Source organism: Anser cygnoides, chromosome 3, assembly GCF_040182565.1.
Source record: "Anser cygnoides isolate HZ-2024a breed goose chromosome 3, Taihu_goose_T2T_genome, whole genome shotgun sequence".
Lineage (NCBI taxonomy): Eukaryota > Metazoa > Chordata > Aves > Anseriformes > Anatidae > Anser > Anser cygnoides.
In genome coordinates this window covers 96342166-96360383 of record NC_089875.1, presented here as the reverse complement: position 1 = coordinate 96360383, position 18218 = coordinate 96342166, and the positions used below count along the sequence as shown (strand labels likewise).

General features: G+C 39.3%; 1 protein-coding gene across 22 annotated transcripts in view; it reads right to left on the bottom strand.

The window, feature by feature from the left end:
* DST (dystonin) overlaps positions 1-18218 on the bottom strand; it is a 298953-nt gene that overhangs the window by 176504 nt on the left and 104231 nt on the right. For 14 of the 22 annotated variants that reach the window (XM_066994772.1, XM_066994775.1, XM_066994773.1 and 11 more), the window contains 3 exons: positions 10170-10259; positions 7252-7329; positions 4520-4612 (listed from right to left, as the gene is read on the bottom strand). In XM_066994772.1, coding sequence (XP_066850873.1) covers positions 4520-4612; positions 7252-7329; positions 10170-10259 — 261 coding nt within the window. Of the gene's footprint in view, positions 1-4519; positions 4613-7251; positions 7330-9540; positions 9640-10169; positions 10260-18218 lie in introns of all 22 variants that reach the window. The other 8 variants (XM_066994752.1, XM_066994757.1, XM_066994753.1 and 5 more) reach the window with 1 other exon arrangement.

The window sequence follows — 18218 nt, the reverse complement described above, 5'->3', positions numbered from 1 at the left end:
CAAGAGTGCTTCAAAATAATATTATTTGTACTGCAGCCTCCAAACACCTAACTGGTAAGAGGTATCAGGAACTTGAGAAAGGGCTGGATAGCTATCATCTATCTCCGCCAAGGAACCTACAAAGAAATCCGTGCTTCTTGCCTTTTTGCCCAACAGAGGCAAATGTCTAACCGCTGACCGCTAGCCCAAATGAACAGTCCCAGGACTGCTTTGTGGCGGACTGATAACGAATGAATTTGGCTTGAAGGCTTACAGGGAACCAACAGCAAAAAAAAGTATTTGCTGGCTGACACGAGAAATGTTAAGAGGTAACACGTGCCCTAAGGAGGCCTGGGAAAAAGAGCCCATCTTCTCTAGGGGGGCTGGACAGCAACGTAATGTCTGGACAAATGCGTTACAGGCTGGAGCCTTACAAGCAGCCTTTTGTAAAAAAGGCCTGATTGCAGGGAGATGGGGAGAGTGGAAGAAAGAGTGTTTCACAGGAGTTACTGAGCTGCAAAATGATGGTGAAACAATAATAAATAAATAAACAAACCTACTGAGTCATGACTTGGAAGTTCCGGAAAATTGTGAAGGCCTCAATTCACAGAGGCCTTGAATTTAAGATGCTTAAAAGCTTCAGGTTTCAGTTTTTGCTTTGTTTTGTTTTTAAACAATTACAGATTACTCTAAAAGACTGTGAAATTAAAGAATGTTTGCAGTGGTTTGAAAAGAAATCATCACTGATTTTCACAAGAAATTATCCTACTGAAACTTAGTTACTTTCTGAGGTCCAGAATCTGCCTTTATCTATAGTTGCTCATCTCTAATGTCACCAGTGAAAATGTACTGGGTGTTGAAGAAAAAATCTTTTCAATTATTAATTTGGACATTTATACATGCAGCATATAATCATAAAAACAGTGCAATCTGATTTAGCAGGTTATAAAGATGTCACAAATAGTAACTACTGCATTATGAAACTGAAATAAAAAACAAACATATTACTAAAAGCTTGTGAAATACATAATTGAAAGCTTGCCTAAATCATAACAACACGTCTCAGGGATTTTCCATATCTACAGGACAAATTATTTTCTAATATAATTAACTCAGCAAACTACTGGATTTCCTATTCTATCATTTCTGTACCTTATATACAATTACTTGGGCCACAGAAGAATGTACATTTTTTGGACTTGTGCAGCTGCAAAAGCCAGTGGTGTAATGCAGAACAAAGCTTACATTTATCTAATTGTGGGTACCGAGTCAGAAAGCCATAAACATCTCTAGACATAACTCAGATGCAAGAGAAACTTAATCCTCAAATGCTTATCATCTCATTTTTGTTCATCATGTCCTTCCCCTAAATCATTTCTAAATTCATTCCAATACTCAGAAGGATTTTCGGTTTTGAAGAAATATTATCCCCCAGATAAGTGCCATGACTCAGAGAAACAAGAAACCACAAACAATAGGCAAAAGAACCCCTCACCTTTTGATTACATCCCAGGTAGCGATGGTGTTAAGATTACCGACAATGATGAAACAGAGGCAATAACATCACACAGCAAACAGACCCTTAGACTCGCTGAGAAACAACTACTTCTGCAAATGACCAGAAAATTTAAAGACACCTGGTGTAGGTGTCTTTGCATAGGTGTTTATATGCTGGCCAGGTCTCTAGAAGCCCATTTTATTCAGTTGAGGCAGGTTCCTAAACACGGGCTTCTAGAGCCCTGTGAAATACCTTGCTATATCCCTGCTGGCCTCCAGCTGCAAGTCTAGAAGAACGTAGGTCTCTCACAGATCTGGTGTCTCATCAGAGAACTCCACATGCACGTCCTAGATACTCTCATGAACCTCAAATGACACCTATCTTCACGCAACTGATTCAAGCCTGGCAGATCTAGTTAGTACAGTCATCAGACCTCTAGCAATAAGCTATCATACCCTGAAGTGAAGACAAAAAGAGAAAGTCAATTGCCCACCTAGAACATCTGAGTCACTTAAAACCATCTAGGATATCTACATGGGGATAGCAGATGCAACAATGGACCTAAGGTAACTCTCCTCCTAGCTGCATCTGCACCTACAGGTGAGGCAGGATACGATGCATCATCTCAGACCACAGCAAGAGCCTATGCTGGGCAACTAAATTGCTCAGTAGGTACTCTAAGCACCTACTACAGGAGTCATGTCAATTGCTCCACCAAGTTCCACCCGCTGTATTGACTGGGCCCCAGGTCTCAAATCTGTTGCTAAACATGTTTACTTCCATTTAAGATGTAACTTATCCTGCCTGATCTCAGTCTCTCCCCAGCTGACGGTGTGCCTCCCATAAAACCTGTCATGCTTTTCATACTTATGTGGGCGTCTCATAAATCTCCAACGAGAACAGATGTTTATGTTTAGTCAAATGGAGAGAGGCTTCAGAAGGTGGTTAGCTGAATCACTCTCCAGGCTATACCAGCTGTATAGACCAAACCTCTATCCCTCAGATTATCAGATTACAGGGAGAATTTAGAATTGAATCTCACCACAACTTTCCCAATATATATATAGGATTACTCCATGCATAAACACTCTTATTGTCACGAAGCTTCATCTCTTTCATTAAGACTCTGCTGTTAGACATTTCAGTTCAGATTTTTCCCCCATTCAAAATCTGAGTGAAGACAAAAAACTGTTAAGTGTAAGTACGCACATTCTTCTGAATTTCCTTATGTATTCTAAACCTGAATCTGACATACACAGGTGCCAACAACACCAAATTTCCAGATGCCTCAAAAGAAGTGGCATACAGGCAAATGCTAAGGTTGCACAGATAAGCACAGAGCATCCATCACTTTTCGAATCCCTTCTGCATTCAGTATAGATACTGCAGCTGTTACTACTAAAAAGACAGAAATAATTTTATAAAATCCTTTTCTTTGGTTACTTCATATGTACTAATGTGGTTTAATATTCAGTCTAAGAACTATCCATTCTTAAAAATATTTTAACACAGATTTTTTAACAAATTATTTTGAAAAAATGAAATCTGACAGATTTACAAGACCTGAATTACACTGGTAGAGATTTACGTCATGGTTATTGAGGGTCAGTACAGAGTGAAGTAAGTGTTTCAGCTACAATTTAAATGGTCCTACATATTTCACACAGAGCTGGCTACCTTACAGCGGAAAATCTTTGTCACACCAGCTCGCCTAAATTAGACACTTTATGTTTTTCTTTCTTTTTTTTTTTTACAGGTGGAAATAGTAATGCTAGCTTTCATCACTTTCTATAAGCATCCAAAACTGTACCAGATGTCCCATGCATCAGTTAGCAAGAAAAAATAAAAATTTCATCCTGCAAAAACCTATTCATGAGGTTCAAAAAGATAAAACACACATCAGTTAAAAGTTTCATTACCACTATCTGCTTCTATCCATGTTTTTAATAATCTTTACTTCTTAAAACGCAGCAACATTCATCCATGGCTTATTCTGTGGGTCATGCTCAAATATACTTATGCCCAGACTTCTTTCTCCATATACCCCGTAGAAGTTAAGCTAAAGACTGAGATAACAGGGAGGTTGAGGGAACTTCAGGGCCTCGTAGATGTTGAACAGTTAGATTCTCCTTTACCCTGTGCATTGGCCTTGGCTGAGCTGCCCACCATGGTTAGACCTTTGCCACATTGGTCCTATTTGTGTCTTTTGTTCTTCCTTACAATTTACAAGAAGGGAAACAAGACCTTAGCAGCTGTTTGTGTTTTTGTTTGTTTGTTTGTTTAAAAGGTGTTTTTTTTCCAATCATAAATCCAGTGCAGGGCATTCCTAAGTGAACCATGCTTTTTCTGTACAATCGTGTAATGTTTCGACCATTTAAAATGACTGCACAGCACCAAGTCTATTGCTAACAATGCTGCAGTCAGTAAATGGGAATTATCTGTCATCTGAATTACATCATCTACAGCCACAGCCATTGTGAAGGCCCCATTTTGAGGAGCAATTTAACACCACAGACTGTAAGGCTGCATTATACTGTACACAATCTGCCCAGTGTACAACAATTGGAGTGCCACCTAGTGTGACCCCGTGTTACCATCACGTTTATTGTACTAAAAACAAATGCTGAACTGTTACCAACTGCTTGAAAATGCTGGGAGTAGTGCTTGCCACAATACTCATATCAGAAAAGAAATTTAGATCCAGAACGAAACAAGATTATTAAACTCTTTATTTCAATATTCAACAAAATCAGTCTGTAGAATAAAACAAGGCCTATTTATCCAAGTGCTGAAAGAAATACACCAATCTCTGTCTTAAATAATGTTCAAAAACCAAGGTATTTTCTATGACTGCACTGACAAGAAATTAGACAGCAAACTACACCTTAAGATTTAATTTATATCACCAAAACAGAATCATCAAAACCTTCAAATCCACATTAGAGGCATAATGTGTATTTTTGCACAGGCTATCTGGAGGTCCTAAATAAAGGTATGCAGGAATCTTAGTGAAAACATATTGCCAAGCAAAACTAGACTTACCTGAAAGTGCAAAATTATGGTCCATATCAACCCCAAAGTCAACTTGGGATTCCCATCTGTTATGTCATCATTTCTAATGTTAACCAGTTTCACCTGCCAATGAGGGAAGAAAACACACAGAATTGAAATAAATATGCCAAGAACACATACCGCACTACATAGGCGCGACTATGAAGGAAGCATTACTCACTTCCTGAACCTACTCCGTTATTTTCTTTAGTTCTCACAAGCTGAAAGGAATTAAATTCTGGCCGCCTGTGGCCTGCAAGGAATCACCCTCTCCCACCCACGCTGACTTGAGGAGATCCCTCAGCTGTCACTATGCCGGCAAATCCGGTCCCTGTGCCAAATGCCCTTCATCTCAGCCTGTGTCAAAGGAGGACGGTGTGATAGATGGGGAAAGGATAACAAGGACATGCAGATCTGTAACTGTGGTACATCAGTCTCAGGGCAATGCTGAATCTCAGGAAGTGATCACTGGCTTTCCCCATGCTCTCCCGTACCAAAGACAGAATCCAGCAACAAGAGAACTCGCCTGTTAAAGCACAACAACCTAGCTTGATAAAACCAAGAATTTATTATCCCAAAAATGCCATAATAATGACAAAGGTTATTATCACCTCTGCTGTTTTACTCATTCACAATGCTGTAAACATGAAAAGGTTAACAGGGTTAAAACAAAGGTTGGTATTTTTGCCGTTCCAATATACTCACATTCAGAGTAAATTTAATAATTCTATTTTCTTTGTTGTATTTTATTATTCCATTCAATTTCTCCCTATGTCTTCTTTATCCAGGTAGCCTAGCAATTAATGATGACTCAGATAAAAGGTATTTTATGCTTATGCTAGTAAAGCTACATGCATACGTTTTTTAACATATGCCCTGTTATCAACACTAAACAAGTAAAGGCATGTTCTCTTTTTGCTCTGCAGACATAATCTCAACTATTAGGAGAAAAAAAAAAAAAGAAAAAAAAAGAGAAAAGAAGAAAAAAGAAAGAAAGAAAGAAAAAGCACTCTCTCTGGAAAAAAGTGTATTCCCCAGTTCAAAAAAAGAAATGAAATACATCCAAATGTTTTCCTCTCACTGCATATGAAAGCTGTTTGTGTTTGGCAAAGCTCTACATGATAGTCAAATATGCTTCTTCTTTATTTTTTTCTTTGTATTTTATTTTTTCCCCCCAAGTCAGGCTCCAGAATTATCCATATATAGACTCTTTCTAACCTAAGTAACAATAAAGCATTGTGTCTGGAGGTTATACATCCACCCTGAGCAAGTTACCTCCTAAATATGGTTTAGAAAGAAATAACAAAGAGTGCCACACCTCTTTAACTCTGCCTTTCCTTCCTGAGCTGAACCCCGGTCTCTGGAGAAGTCACTTTGCCTTCAAAACCTTTCACAGCTCTCACTCCAGGCTAGGACCCCCTCTATAAGAAGGGGAGGGGGAGCTGAAACTTTTACCCAAGAACGCCAACAGCATACAATTATTTTGTAAGCTAGGGTACAGCTTACACCTTCATGAAACTGCAAGGCTGAAGAAAGCACAAAAATTCTCAGATCACAATCAAGAGCCACATGATGGAGGCCTGCTGTTCCCAGGGAGAGAGGCTGATCTGATTTTACATGTCCTGTGACATGTACCTCAGGTCTGGCATACAGAAATAAGGCACGGTGCAGCACAAATCCAGAGGTCTCACTGCATAAAAATGCCCTTGTGATCATCAGTTCAAGTAGCCTTTCATTTTTAGCGTTTTTGTTCAATAGCCCACATAAGTTCCCTCTGAATTCAGGGAAGCAGGATTGAGTTCCTGGTGCACAAATATCACCCCACAACCTAAAGTCTGTAACTACACTCACAATACGGAAAAGGCAATCTGCTTAAAAAATAAAAATTAAGTATCTGTTCATGTTTTTTCTACCTTACATTTTTTCACACTTTCCAAGTAGCAAAAAAAACACAAACCAAACCAATCAAAATCAACCAAAACAGCTCATTTCCAGTGTCAATTCATAAGGATGTGTTAGACAGAGATGTAGTTTTAATTTCCAAAAAATTTTTTGACATTTTTGAATGTTGCCATATTGCAGAAGGAAAAAGCGAGAATCCTAAATTTCTAAAAGAAATGTAAAAGAAATGTAAAAGAAATGTAAAAGAAATGTAAAAGCAGAAAGAAACTCATTCCACTGCAGTAGAAAACCACCAGGGAGTGCAGTTTTCAAGTGTTTGGTCCAAAGGTGAAATTAAACCCAAACCTTCTACAAGAGTTCTGGTTTTATCAGGAACAAGGCTCGAAAAGGGTTTTCCAAAGAAGTATCATCAAAATGAGTGACTCCCATACAAAGTTCTAATTTCTCTGAATCTGCATTTTGCACTAAAAAAAGATTTTGTGAAAAAAATAATACATACCAGCTGGTGTTTGAACAGCTTGCGAGATTTTGAATCTATTATAAGCAATTCCTGTGGATCTTCCCCGTAATTTTCTCCTCTTTAGTATCTTCTACCACATGTGTTGATGTTATTGCTCAGAAAAGACTGGTGTAAAGCTACTTCTGAATACATCCCTCTTTACTGTCTCAAGCACAAGATCAAGCCAGCCCTATACCAGCAGCTGTTATGTTACAGTGTGCATGAATGACCAAGGAGGACATTTTTTTTGTTATTGTTTTTATTTATTAGTTACTGGTTATGCAACTTTTGTTAACATCTTTTATTAAAATGTTCACCGTACCTGGCGTTTTTTCAAATAGTCAAGTGCAATTTGGACGTTCTGGAGTCTGTGAAAACGCATCCGACCTTTTTCTCGGGGCTAAAATTGGAAAACAATAATTGTGAGATTTCCCCTTCAGACAAAAGAACAAACAGTCTGGCTCAAAAAATACCACATATAATGTTCTAGGCTCTACAGTTTTAATGAAGCCAATAGCCAATGTCTTTGGTGGAAAAGTGTGCTTTAATGACTTTCCTTTTTTTAAGCTGTAGTTGAAATTTTTTAGTACAATGGATGGAAAGGAAGATCAGTGTCCCAAGGTGCAACTTTGCTCCATGCTGGCAGATAGCTGTTTCCCTGTAAAGTACTACTTTGGCCAAGAGAGCTAAAAAAAGGCCCCACGTGAATCTACACAAACCAAACTACAATATGTAATTATAAAAGACAGCATATTAAGCAAAGTAAAATATAAGTAATGTCATGGACGTTTATGTTGCTCTGGTAAACTGTAATGGAAAGCTTATCTCTGTATACACTTTTATGATTTAACACCATTTATTTATGATATGACTGCATAATCATTGTAACAGCAATACATATTTATTTAAAGGCATCTAATAAAGATAATACCTTCCTCCAAAAAGACATAATACAACATATACAGCCCTAGAGTGTATATTTAAACTCTTGACTTGGGTAAACATTATAAAGCGTGAAAAAAACTAATCACTTTTCTCAAATCAAAAACATATGAGCAAGAATCTGTGAAATGAGCGGTGTGTTAATGGAAACATGGCAAAACTGCATGCAGTTAGTGTAAAATCACCAAGAAGAATCACACAGAAAAAGAATACTTTACTTAGCTGCCACAGATCAACAATGGGAAAGCAGTTAATTTTTTATCATCGTAATATCCAAATCCTTATGTTCTTCTTCCTTATTTCAGATTTTTCACAAACTTTCACAGCAATAAATTGAAGCAAACTATAATTGCTAGGGCTCAGCCATGAATGAGAGTATTTCCTCAGACAATCGCTGTGAAACGCAAAGATAAACCCAAGCCTTCCTCACTTGACTTTTTTTTCCCCCTGTGGAATATCAGATGCTTGCCAAAACAAAACATGGGAAAATGGAGTTGAATAAGAAGCATAAACTGAAACACAAAAAACTTTAATTTCCATTGTAGAACCTTTGATTTAGCTGCTTCTTTTTCACACTAAGAGCCCAGGATCAGTCCCTGCAGCCCTTGCTACTGAAAAACTTCCATGTATGCAATGAAGGACTGCAGACCTGGAACTTTGCTTTACAAAACAGAGAGAGTAAAATAAATCCCAAAGTGTCACAAAATAAAGGTCGAGGATCTCAGAGGGGAAATATTTTTTTTTCTACTGTATAGCTAAAACGCAGCATTGTGAGGGATGTTATGCCTCTAGAGAAAAGCACACATATTCCACTGAAACCACAACTGCAGCACGACACACACAGAGCCAAGAACATAATTAGGCCCTATGACAACAAGCTGCTGTAGCAAACACTGACAATGCAGGTTCTACAAAGGCATGGAATGGCTTCTTGGACTAACAAGCACTCAGCATTTTATACTTCATAGGTAGATATTTCCCTTCTGGATGGTTGAAACACAGTGAAACAGTAATTCAACATCTGTTGCCAGAAAGATAAATCCTGCAAACCATCCATATACTTGGTAGCCCTACACACAGTTGTCACATAGCTTCTACTTTGACTATCTGCTTTGAAAAAGTAACTATTACATTTGATAAATTCTAAGAAATAGATTTGTGCTTCTAAATTACCTCATTTCAAAATATTATCCAATATTACATCAAATACACTGTGGGTGAGGCTTCTAACTAAGACAAACTGATTTTCTGCCATCATTTTAAAGCCTTCAAGGCTTTTTCTGAATTAATTGTAAATTGGCAATAGAGATTGCATGTATAAAAGCTTGGTTTAATGGAATTTCTGGAACTACTGTAATTCCCTAACTGAAAAAAATAAAAGTCCTATAGGATTTTGATAATGTTGCACCTCGGTTTTGTACAGCTTAGTGAAAGTAAACAAACAGCTACGTTAAACCTTAGCATTTTAGCTGTTCATAAAAAAGGCCAAATAAATATTTGTCCTTACCATACCTCCATTTTAAACATACGTGTCCTGGTTTACCAACATGCGTTCTTTTGTCCTTTCTATGGAACTACTGCAGAACACTGAACTAAGAATCAACTTTTACATTAGCAGACACCACACTTCAAACACTATGTTAGTACAGTTATGGGGGTCGGCACCTACCCCCTTATCCTCATCCTCCACATCCTCATGCTGTTCATATGCGCATGCTTCTGTTGAACTCACCAACCGTAAGGTCTTCAAAAAATCTCGCTCTCTTGGCTAATGAATATAACAGACAGGAGACAGGACAGCAAAGACACAAGACAGACCACAAATGAAAAGAAGAGCATGAAAAGAAGAACATAACGAAGAGAACAAATACCAAGCAAAGGAAGTAATGCTCACAAAGAAAGGAAATGACATTTGAGGAGTGTGTTAGACAATTTCGGGGACATTTTACCCTTGCTATTTGTAAGTTACTCCCTCTAATGGGAAGCGATATTAAGCATCCAGTACTTGTTAAAAGAAAAATTATAAAGAAAAGGGAAGAGCAGAAAAACTAGTATATTACCCTATTAAGAAAAGAAGTCTCACTGACCACAAGAAATGAAGCAAACAGATTGCATTCTCCTACAGGATTCATGGTGCAATATTTTACCAACAGAAATATAGTAACTTGTGTCTTTGGTATCAAGTCACAGGTTATGGGAAATATCAAAGAAGTTTCCAGCAGTCAATACCCTAAGAGTTAACAGAGTGTATGTATATATAACAAACTGGAACTCCTGCATTCTGATTTAAAAGCTTACCAAGGTGTCTCCAGAAAGGACTTCTAGAAGCGAGATTAAGTTATGTCCATCTCTTAGGTCTTCATATAGGTCATTCACATGTTTTCGAACCTGCACAGATAAATGCAAAAGTAAAATTTAAGTCCCCCGTTTATACCAAAGAATTCAGTCATATAAACAGTTATCTTTTAATATCCACGCATACACATACATCAACTTTCACTTTCATGACAAATTTACAAATCTAAATTCTTTATAATAACAGGCAAAATTCACACCCTTGTCTGCACTCATACTGTTCCATTGTATTTTATTTAATTTTATTGAAAACAGTGTCAAGTTATATGCAACGAATGCATATAGCAACCAAAAATCAGTATCTGACAGTTTAAACGATACCAGATATTCACCTATTTTGACCTAAATCTTGATCACTTACAGATGATGCTAGCTAGACTCTGTGAACTCTGAAAAAATGCACAGAGCAAAATCCTGTCTTGGCACATGTATTACCCTCAGCACGCACGTTCACTGTTGTCAGGCCAGAAGTCGATGCACATTCTGCCTTTAAACATATTACTAATCAAGCCATATGGCCCACCAATTAACAACATGTTTCCCAGTGCTGAGTGAGTTTTCCCAACAGCTCACACATCCTTTTACAATGTTCCAAAGAAATATGATGTTTAGTTGATCCGGGGAAGCCAAGGGCACACACAGCCCTTCCCACCAGCTGCAGAGGTTAACCCTCCTGACGGCTCTGCAGTGCTCCTGTGCCCGTGGTCAGCGACCCGTTGGATCCACTTCCCCTATGCCCCCTAAGAGACAGCCAGCCTTTGCCACTTGACCTCTTTTGACTGAAACGGGTTGAGAAGAGCTGGTAACCAGCAGATCCTGGGAGGCCAGCCATGAGTGAGGGAGCAGAAGTAATAAGAAGAGAGTCAGCTGAAAGCCTTCACTTTTCTGATGGGAACAACAAAGCTGAAAGATGTCTGCCCATAGGCCAACTTCTCGGTTTTTAGCGTTAGGTTAGCTAGCTCAAGTATAACCTTATTTTAAATTGTTAAAAATTTCAGCCACTCGCTCTTTAAAAGTGAAACAAAGGGCCTCACTTCTCAGATGCAGAGCTTCTTGACACTGTCAGTCAGGGCAGAGGTTGAGGGCTTTTCAGATACAATTTAATGTTGATTCACTGATGTTCCCAGTAAGGCCAGGTCAGAAATTTCCTAAGCTTCCAGATGATAAAATACAACATCAAAAGGTTCTTCTAAAGTTTTCACATCTACTAGAGGCAAACTGCGCTTCCAATACAAGATCTGTAAGACGATCCCCTGACTGCCAGCATTTCTGTGTGCATGACGAGGACAGCAGGAATCAATCCAGACCTTTGGCCTTATGCAACAGTTCTGTTTACCTGACTTTCGGGGAGATTTCTAGATCCATCTTATTGATTAAATCACTGCCTCCATACTGGTGATCAGCTTGATAAATGTTTTTTAATTCAGGTTTTCTTACTCCAACTTCTAAACATGAAATTACCATGTGACCCGTTTTTACAAAGACCATCATCTTAACTGGGAATAGTATCAGAGTATATTTACGTTCGTGTTGAAGACTAGCCAGAACAAGCCGTCTAGAAGACTGTTCCATACGGAATTACAACAGATAATATTTTCCAAACCATTTATAAAGATTCTGCAGATGCAATCAAGGTACATGCACAACATCACTCTTATACATAGCTTTATAGACTCACACACATATACAATGTAATTTAATTCTAATCCCAACTGTGATTAAAAATCCAATGTGCAATTAATTTTTAAAAAATGACACATGAAAAAATCTCTGGGAATGTGAACTGCTGTTAAGCTAAACAAAGAAACAAATGTTCTCCTAGTATATATGTGGCAGAAGAAAAGGAAAGCCTCAAAGATAACGTGAAAACCCCTAATACTAGATTTCATTATGCTAAATGCTGAAAAAACTAAAAGCACAAGGGTCTTCATTTTTTAACCCAAAACAACTGTGCCTTTTTAGTTTTCTATTCAAAGAACCATGGAAAACTGAGTGCTATACACTTTCCCACAAAAGCAGGCAATTTTTCTACAATAAAACCCTGTGAAAGGGTCCCTCTCCTCCTTGCTCCTCTGGCCAGGACGTGTCACTCTCCAGCTCCCTTAGGAGAACTGAATCCTAAGCCAGACCAGAGCCACAGTGCAGGCTGGCGACTAGAGACAAGGGAGGACATCAGGTTAAGGACAGAGGAAAGGGGCGTACATCTAAAAGACATGGGACCAGCACTGCTGAAGAGCCATCGCAAGCACACAAGTCAACGTCTCCCCTCTTTTCAACACAAAACTCCTGACAATGGTAACGTGCAGAATTGTGAGATAAGAAAATTCAACAGTTTCTAATCTGTCTATTTTATTTTCTCATTAGATGCAGTATAATTTTGTGCCTTAAAGATGATTTATCCTCTGGCCTGTCTCTCACAATGTACACTTGTTTACCTTCTATCTGTTTCTTACACTCTGAGGTTTCCAAAGTATTTCAGAAACTACTATTTTCCCCAACTCATCTTTCTGGAAATCACAGATGTTTCAGAGACGAATCCATACGGTTTATGAAGAAAGTGCCGTAGAGGTCTCACAACAGGAAAACCAGCAATATGCCTTAGACTTCTTTCTTAGTGCCACCACTGACTGACAGTTATTGAGAAGATTAATTAATTAGGACATACTACTGTGACATGCTAGCTCAGGATAACATAATACAGAATTTGTTCCAATGCCCTGAGCAGCAGATGTGCACCTGAAAAGATGTATTTGGGCAATTGATGTATAGCAAGTGCGTTCACTCAACGCAGGAGGCCACATCTAGAAGAAACACTTTGTGCTTCTCAAGAGATCCTACATTGCTACTTGAGGAAAAGCTCAAAAAACCTCTCTCTCAATCATCACTCAGGCAGGTTTTGCCTCTCAACACATATAATGAATTCTTAGATCTTTAAGCACACAAAAACCAAGTATTGTTTCACTGCTGTTTTCCTGACACATTCAGACTCCTTCAAATTGTGTCATACCACACGTATTCAGGTTCCTGGATGGATCCGCAGGATTTGCAGAACCCCCTTGCATTTCATTAAGACTTCTTGTGGCTTTTCAATAAAACAGCAGAATTGTCAGCCCTGCGCTTTGCAAGGTCCACGTGCAAAGTAGGTTACATGCTGCCTCAGGCAGCTTTTTGCAATATACCCATGTGAGTGTGGGAGATTTGATAATTTGGGCATGACAAGAGATTCTTTAAGGAAGATGTGGGAGGTAGTTAGTGGCTATGGGGCATATGAAAAATGAGAAGCAAAATGGCTTCATCAGTCAAAAGGAGACAGGGAAGATTTAAGGTACTGTTTCAGAGATGATTCATCTTCTGATCTTCTTCTTCTGGCATGCATACTACAATGTTTGTGTCAAGTAAAGCTCCCCCCCCCTTGATATGAGCATGAGATACTTTTCATATCATATATTCCCAGTAAACTTAAGCTCTGCATTGAGGAACCTGCGCTGCCACTAATAAAAACAGCTTTTAAAATTGGAGCAGACACAGAACTGTAATCCTGCCCCAGACCCCAGCACATTAGGCACTCTACAAATGAAGACCGTAAAGATGGTTGCTGCCTCCGAAAGCTAGTGAATTAATACTCCACATAACTTGCATAGCTTCATCATACTGTTCAGCTGACGCATTTGGTTGACCCTGCAATCGAGTTATCAGTTACAACCCAGTGAACAGTACAATTCCCCTTCTGCAGTTAAAGGCCCTGAGCCACAGGGCTTGATTTCCTTTTCTGGAGGCTGGTGTCACAACAAACCTGACACCATTGTCTTCAGTCTGCCTGGTTCTCATTTCCAGTGACAGAAAATGAAGCCGTGATCCAGCTGCATGGGCACACACCTAAGACCATTTCATGTGCTGAGGGTTATGCCACTTGGCCCAGAACTGCTTCTCCAGAAGGATGAAGGTTTGCCAAAGTCCGTCCAGTCCATCTCTCACAAACCTGTCCTGAATACCCTCACGCATCTCAACGGCCCTAGACATCTACACATCTGAACTGAATTTGCACACAGTGACTTCTGGTTTTGCCATGGGCCACAGCAAAGAACAAGCTACAGGCTGTGACTATAGGTCTTAGCAGTGAAGTCACCTAAAACCTCTTTCACTGATGCACTTCACAGAGCCATAGCCAGGTAGAGAACCTGACAACAACCGTACAAAAGAAAAAAGCGGGATGAAACTTACCCACTTCTTATTTTTTTTCTTGATATTTTTAGTTGTGCTGTGCTGACATTGGAAAAAATCTGGCTGCTTATACCTGTATGGATGAAATGGGAAAGTCTGTCCCTGCTCTATCTGCAAGCAAAATCTGCTTGGTGTTGAAAGGAAGGAGAGAACATGCACTGCTAAAACTCTGTGAAAACAAAACGATCTCTACCCTTTTTCTGCTTCAGAAGAAAATCTGGCAGGAAAATAGTGTTGTGGCCCTTTTTGTGTATAAAGTGGATGCACACCTGGCATGGAGACACCTCACACATTGGTTCAACAGCACAGTGTGCCTCAGCCCAGTACCTAAAATGCTAAGGGATTATGTTCTCAATTGAAACAGTGTAGGACGGAAAGGAAATAATGTGTTGCAGAATACTGAGGAGAAGGCAAAAGAGGCCAGAGAGAGAGAGCGTATGATCAGATAAGGCAGGAACAGGCAGCAGCTACTCCCATGTGCCAGAGGCAGCCAGGAACTCCCTCAAGGAAGTGAGGCAACTGCGCGACCCTGGGGCCGCAGGCCTTGGAGCCAAGGCAGACTTTGTGCTCACACACTTGCAATCGTTTCAGTTTGTACAGGCTGACGAAAGCAGACGATCGTAATCAGGTATCTTTCTTAAAATATTGGGATTTTTCTTATCTATGTTACAGGTAAGCTGAAGAGATCATTGAGAGAACAAGCCAAACTAGGCCTTTCCTTACAGTTTTCAGAACTGGCAGTAGTCGAATCAAAACTGATTCCTGTTTTTGAGAAACTGAAGTTTTGCTGACAAGCCTTTATTAATAAACAGCGTTATCCCCAGGCATCATCAAGAATTACAACACTACAGAGCCAAGAGAGGCCTTTCAGGCTACACAGCCTGGGAAAGTCTTTTCAAGTACCACTTTGTTCGCTTGGGGAAGTGAAGTTAATTAAATGCACAGCTCAGATACAAAGCACTACCAACTCCTCGGAAGGAAAATGGGATAGGACTCAAAAGTTAGAGCTGCAGTGGGTGTGTTTGGAAAAAAGAAGGTCAGGACTTAATTGCCGCTGAGGTCACTGATAAATCCTGACTCAATGCCCGTAGAAAGATCATTTAAGACTCCCATTCATTTCAGTACATTTTGGATCATGTGAAGGGCTTCAGATTTTTGGCTAGAGTAAAACATAAGATAACAGACACAGACGGTTAAAAGCTGCTGTAATTGTACCATTTCACAGAAAATGTCATCACTCAGACCGCTGAAACATTGCTGTGGCCACTGCCTAAGATCCTGACATCTTCATGAGCTTCCCTAATTTTTCAGCTTCTTAAAAATGTATTGAAGATTGTTTCTAGAAGACAAATTGTACAACAAGCACTAGTGAGGAATGAGGAAACAGCTTTCTGTAGGTTTTGAAAGTTTCTATCTTTCAGTCCTTTCACCTTTTGAATACAAAGGAAGCATACTGCCAGTTCCAACTGCATGGCAAATAAATGTAAGATATGAATAAAGACCTAAAAAATCTTACACAAAGTTTTATTTTGTTTTTATGCAAAAATAAAGATTTACCATGCCAATACACACAAAGCATGACTTATGCCATTCTTCCTAAAAGCTCTGAACAGGCTGCAACAAGATCCTTGCGAAAATGTAGCGTGTAATTGTCAGAATATCGGATTTGTCGAAATTTTCCCATGGGACTGATTTGCCAAGCAAGGCTGCTTCCTCCAATGTCTTCAGTACTACTTATTTTGCACTGCAGACTTCTTAGATTGCCCCACACAGCATACACGAGTGTTGCTTGATACACCCGAAGGCCACTCCACCTCGGGTAATTCAGATCCCTCCAGCCTGCTCAGCACAGCCAGGCGGCTCTGAGCTGCGGTCCATCGCCAACCCAATGGCACCCCTAAAGATCAGGGAGCAGAAGCTGTTCTGTGCAGATCAACATCCTCTCTCTGGCTCTCTCTTATGTTCTTTAATCTCCTTATTTTTAACCAAAATTTTATTTGATAGAGATTCTGGGGAAACAACAAACTCCAAATACATATCCTGGTCATGATCTTTTGTACTGAAGCCTATACTAAGCTGAACACATTCTATTGAAAATAAGCAAACGCAAATTCTGGCATAATTTAATCACTGGGTAGCCCTGCAATGGTAACCTTCAGGCACAGCTTTTCCCCAGGGGACAGCAGTGGGTGCAGCCAGCACAAGCACTCAGCTGCAGATGGTGCTGTTCCTCCGTCTCTGTGTGAATGTGCTCGTGCTGGACATGCACGGCCAAGCAGACACTGACTTGCTTCCCCCTGGCCCAGCTGCAAGTGTGTGGTAAGATGGCACAAAGGGAGAACTTGTGCTCAGTCTCTTCTTCACGCCTGTTCACTGGCAAGCAAACCCTGGTCAATCCACTTTCAGGTCCAGTTGTCAAAAACTCCCTTTCACTTCATTCTTTTCCTCACCAGTCTGATAATCCATTGTACTGAAAACTTCTCTTGTAGCTACGTTGGAAATAAATCATTCTTTATTTCATACTCACAGTTTTCTAGCCATTTGTTTTTGTTCTGGATATTAATTTTCCCAAACAGCAGGCTCAGCTAATGGTACTCCATTTCATAAAATCCCTTTATGATTTCAAATTCTTTTACTAAGTTACTTTTAAACAAGTCTCCCACACAAAGCGAGTTCAATATCCCTGATCTTTATAACAGATATTTTAGAACAGAAGATTCATCCTTGGCTGCAGTCTTGGACTGATCCTTCACTTACTCAACTGGCCAACATTGTACACACTACTAGCATTGGTACTTTGTGATTTGAACACACCTAGTGTGTTCCACCCCTCTGAAACCCTGTCCTTGTACCTGAATTTGAATCAGTCAAAAAATAAAAATAATTTTTTTTTTTACATTAACCTTCACATCTCTTCCAGACATCTATATTGCCTGATTAACCCACTGCTTTTGCATACTCTGTTTTGCATCTTATCCCCCACCTCCCATAGTTTCATATGTCTCTGGATAACTCTTAATAAAGCAACATAATTAAAAACACACACACACACACTTGTATGACTTTAAGGTAAATATACTACTGTTCATATTAAAAAAAAAAAAATCAGGACATTGCTAAACCTTGTCCTTGTATTTATCGTGTTCCTATAGTTGGTTTCATGAAATGCATTCTAATGGTCTCCTAATCCCCAAATCAGCAAGTATGCAAGCAGGTGCATAATCTTATGTATGTAGTAAGCAAGAACTAGGACACAAATATGCACATTTATGAGTTCTTTTCTGGATTTCAGTAGTTCTGTGATATCTCAAACAATTATTGTGCAGGACAAGTTTAACCAGAAGTCTTCAGTCTTTTTTTTTTCCCCAAAATTCTTATTTCTGCCTATTGCAGAAAAATAAATCTTGTCTCCATTCCAGCTCCCATCTCAGATCTTTCTGAGGTAAAGGACTACATCAATTAATATGGGTTGTCAGTACTAGAACCAAGGTCTGGCCATTAAAAATACCTCCACAGATCCCACTGCACTTAGTCATCATCTTTAACACGGCACTACCTCCACTGCTTGTAACACTTCCACAGTCTTGGTTGGCTGCAACTAACTTTGCGTATTGGGATCAGCAAATACATCTGAATGGAGCCCATGTTGTACAGATTCACAAGCTCTGCAGAAATGGTTATCTACTAACACAAACCAGACATCTACTCCGTTATTGCCACAATTTAAAGCCCAAAAATATTAAGTTACAGAGCTTTAGTACCTGTTTAGTA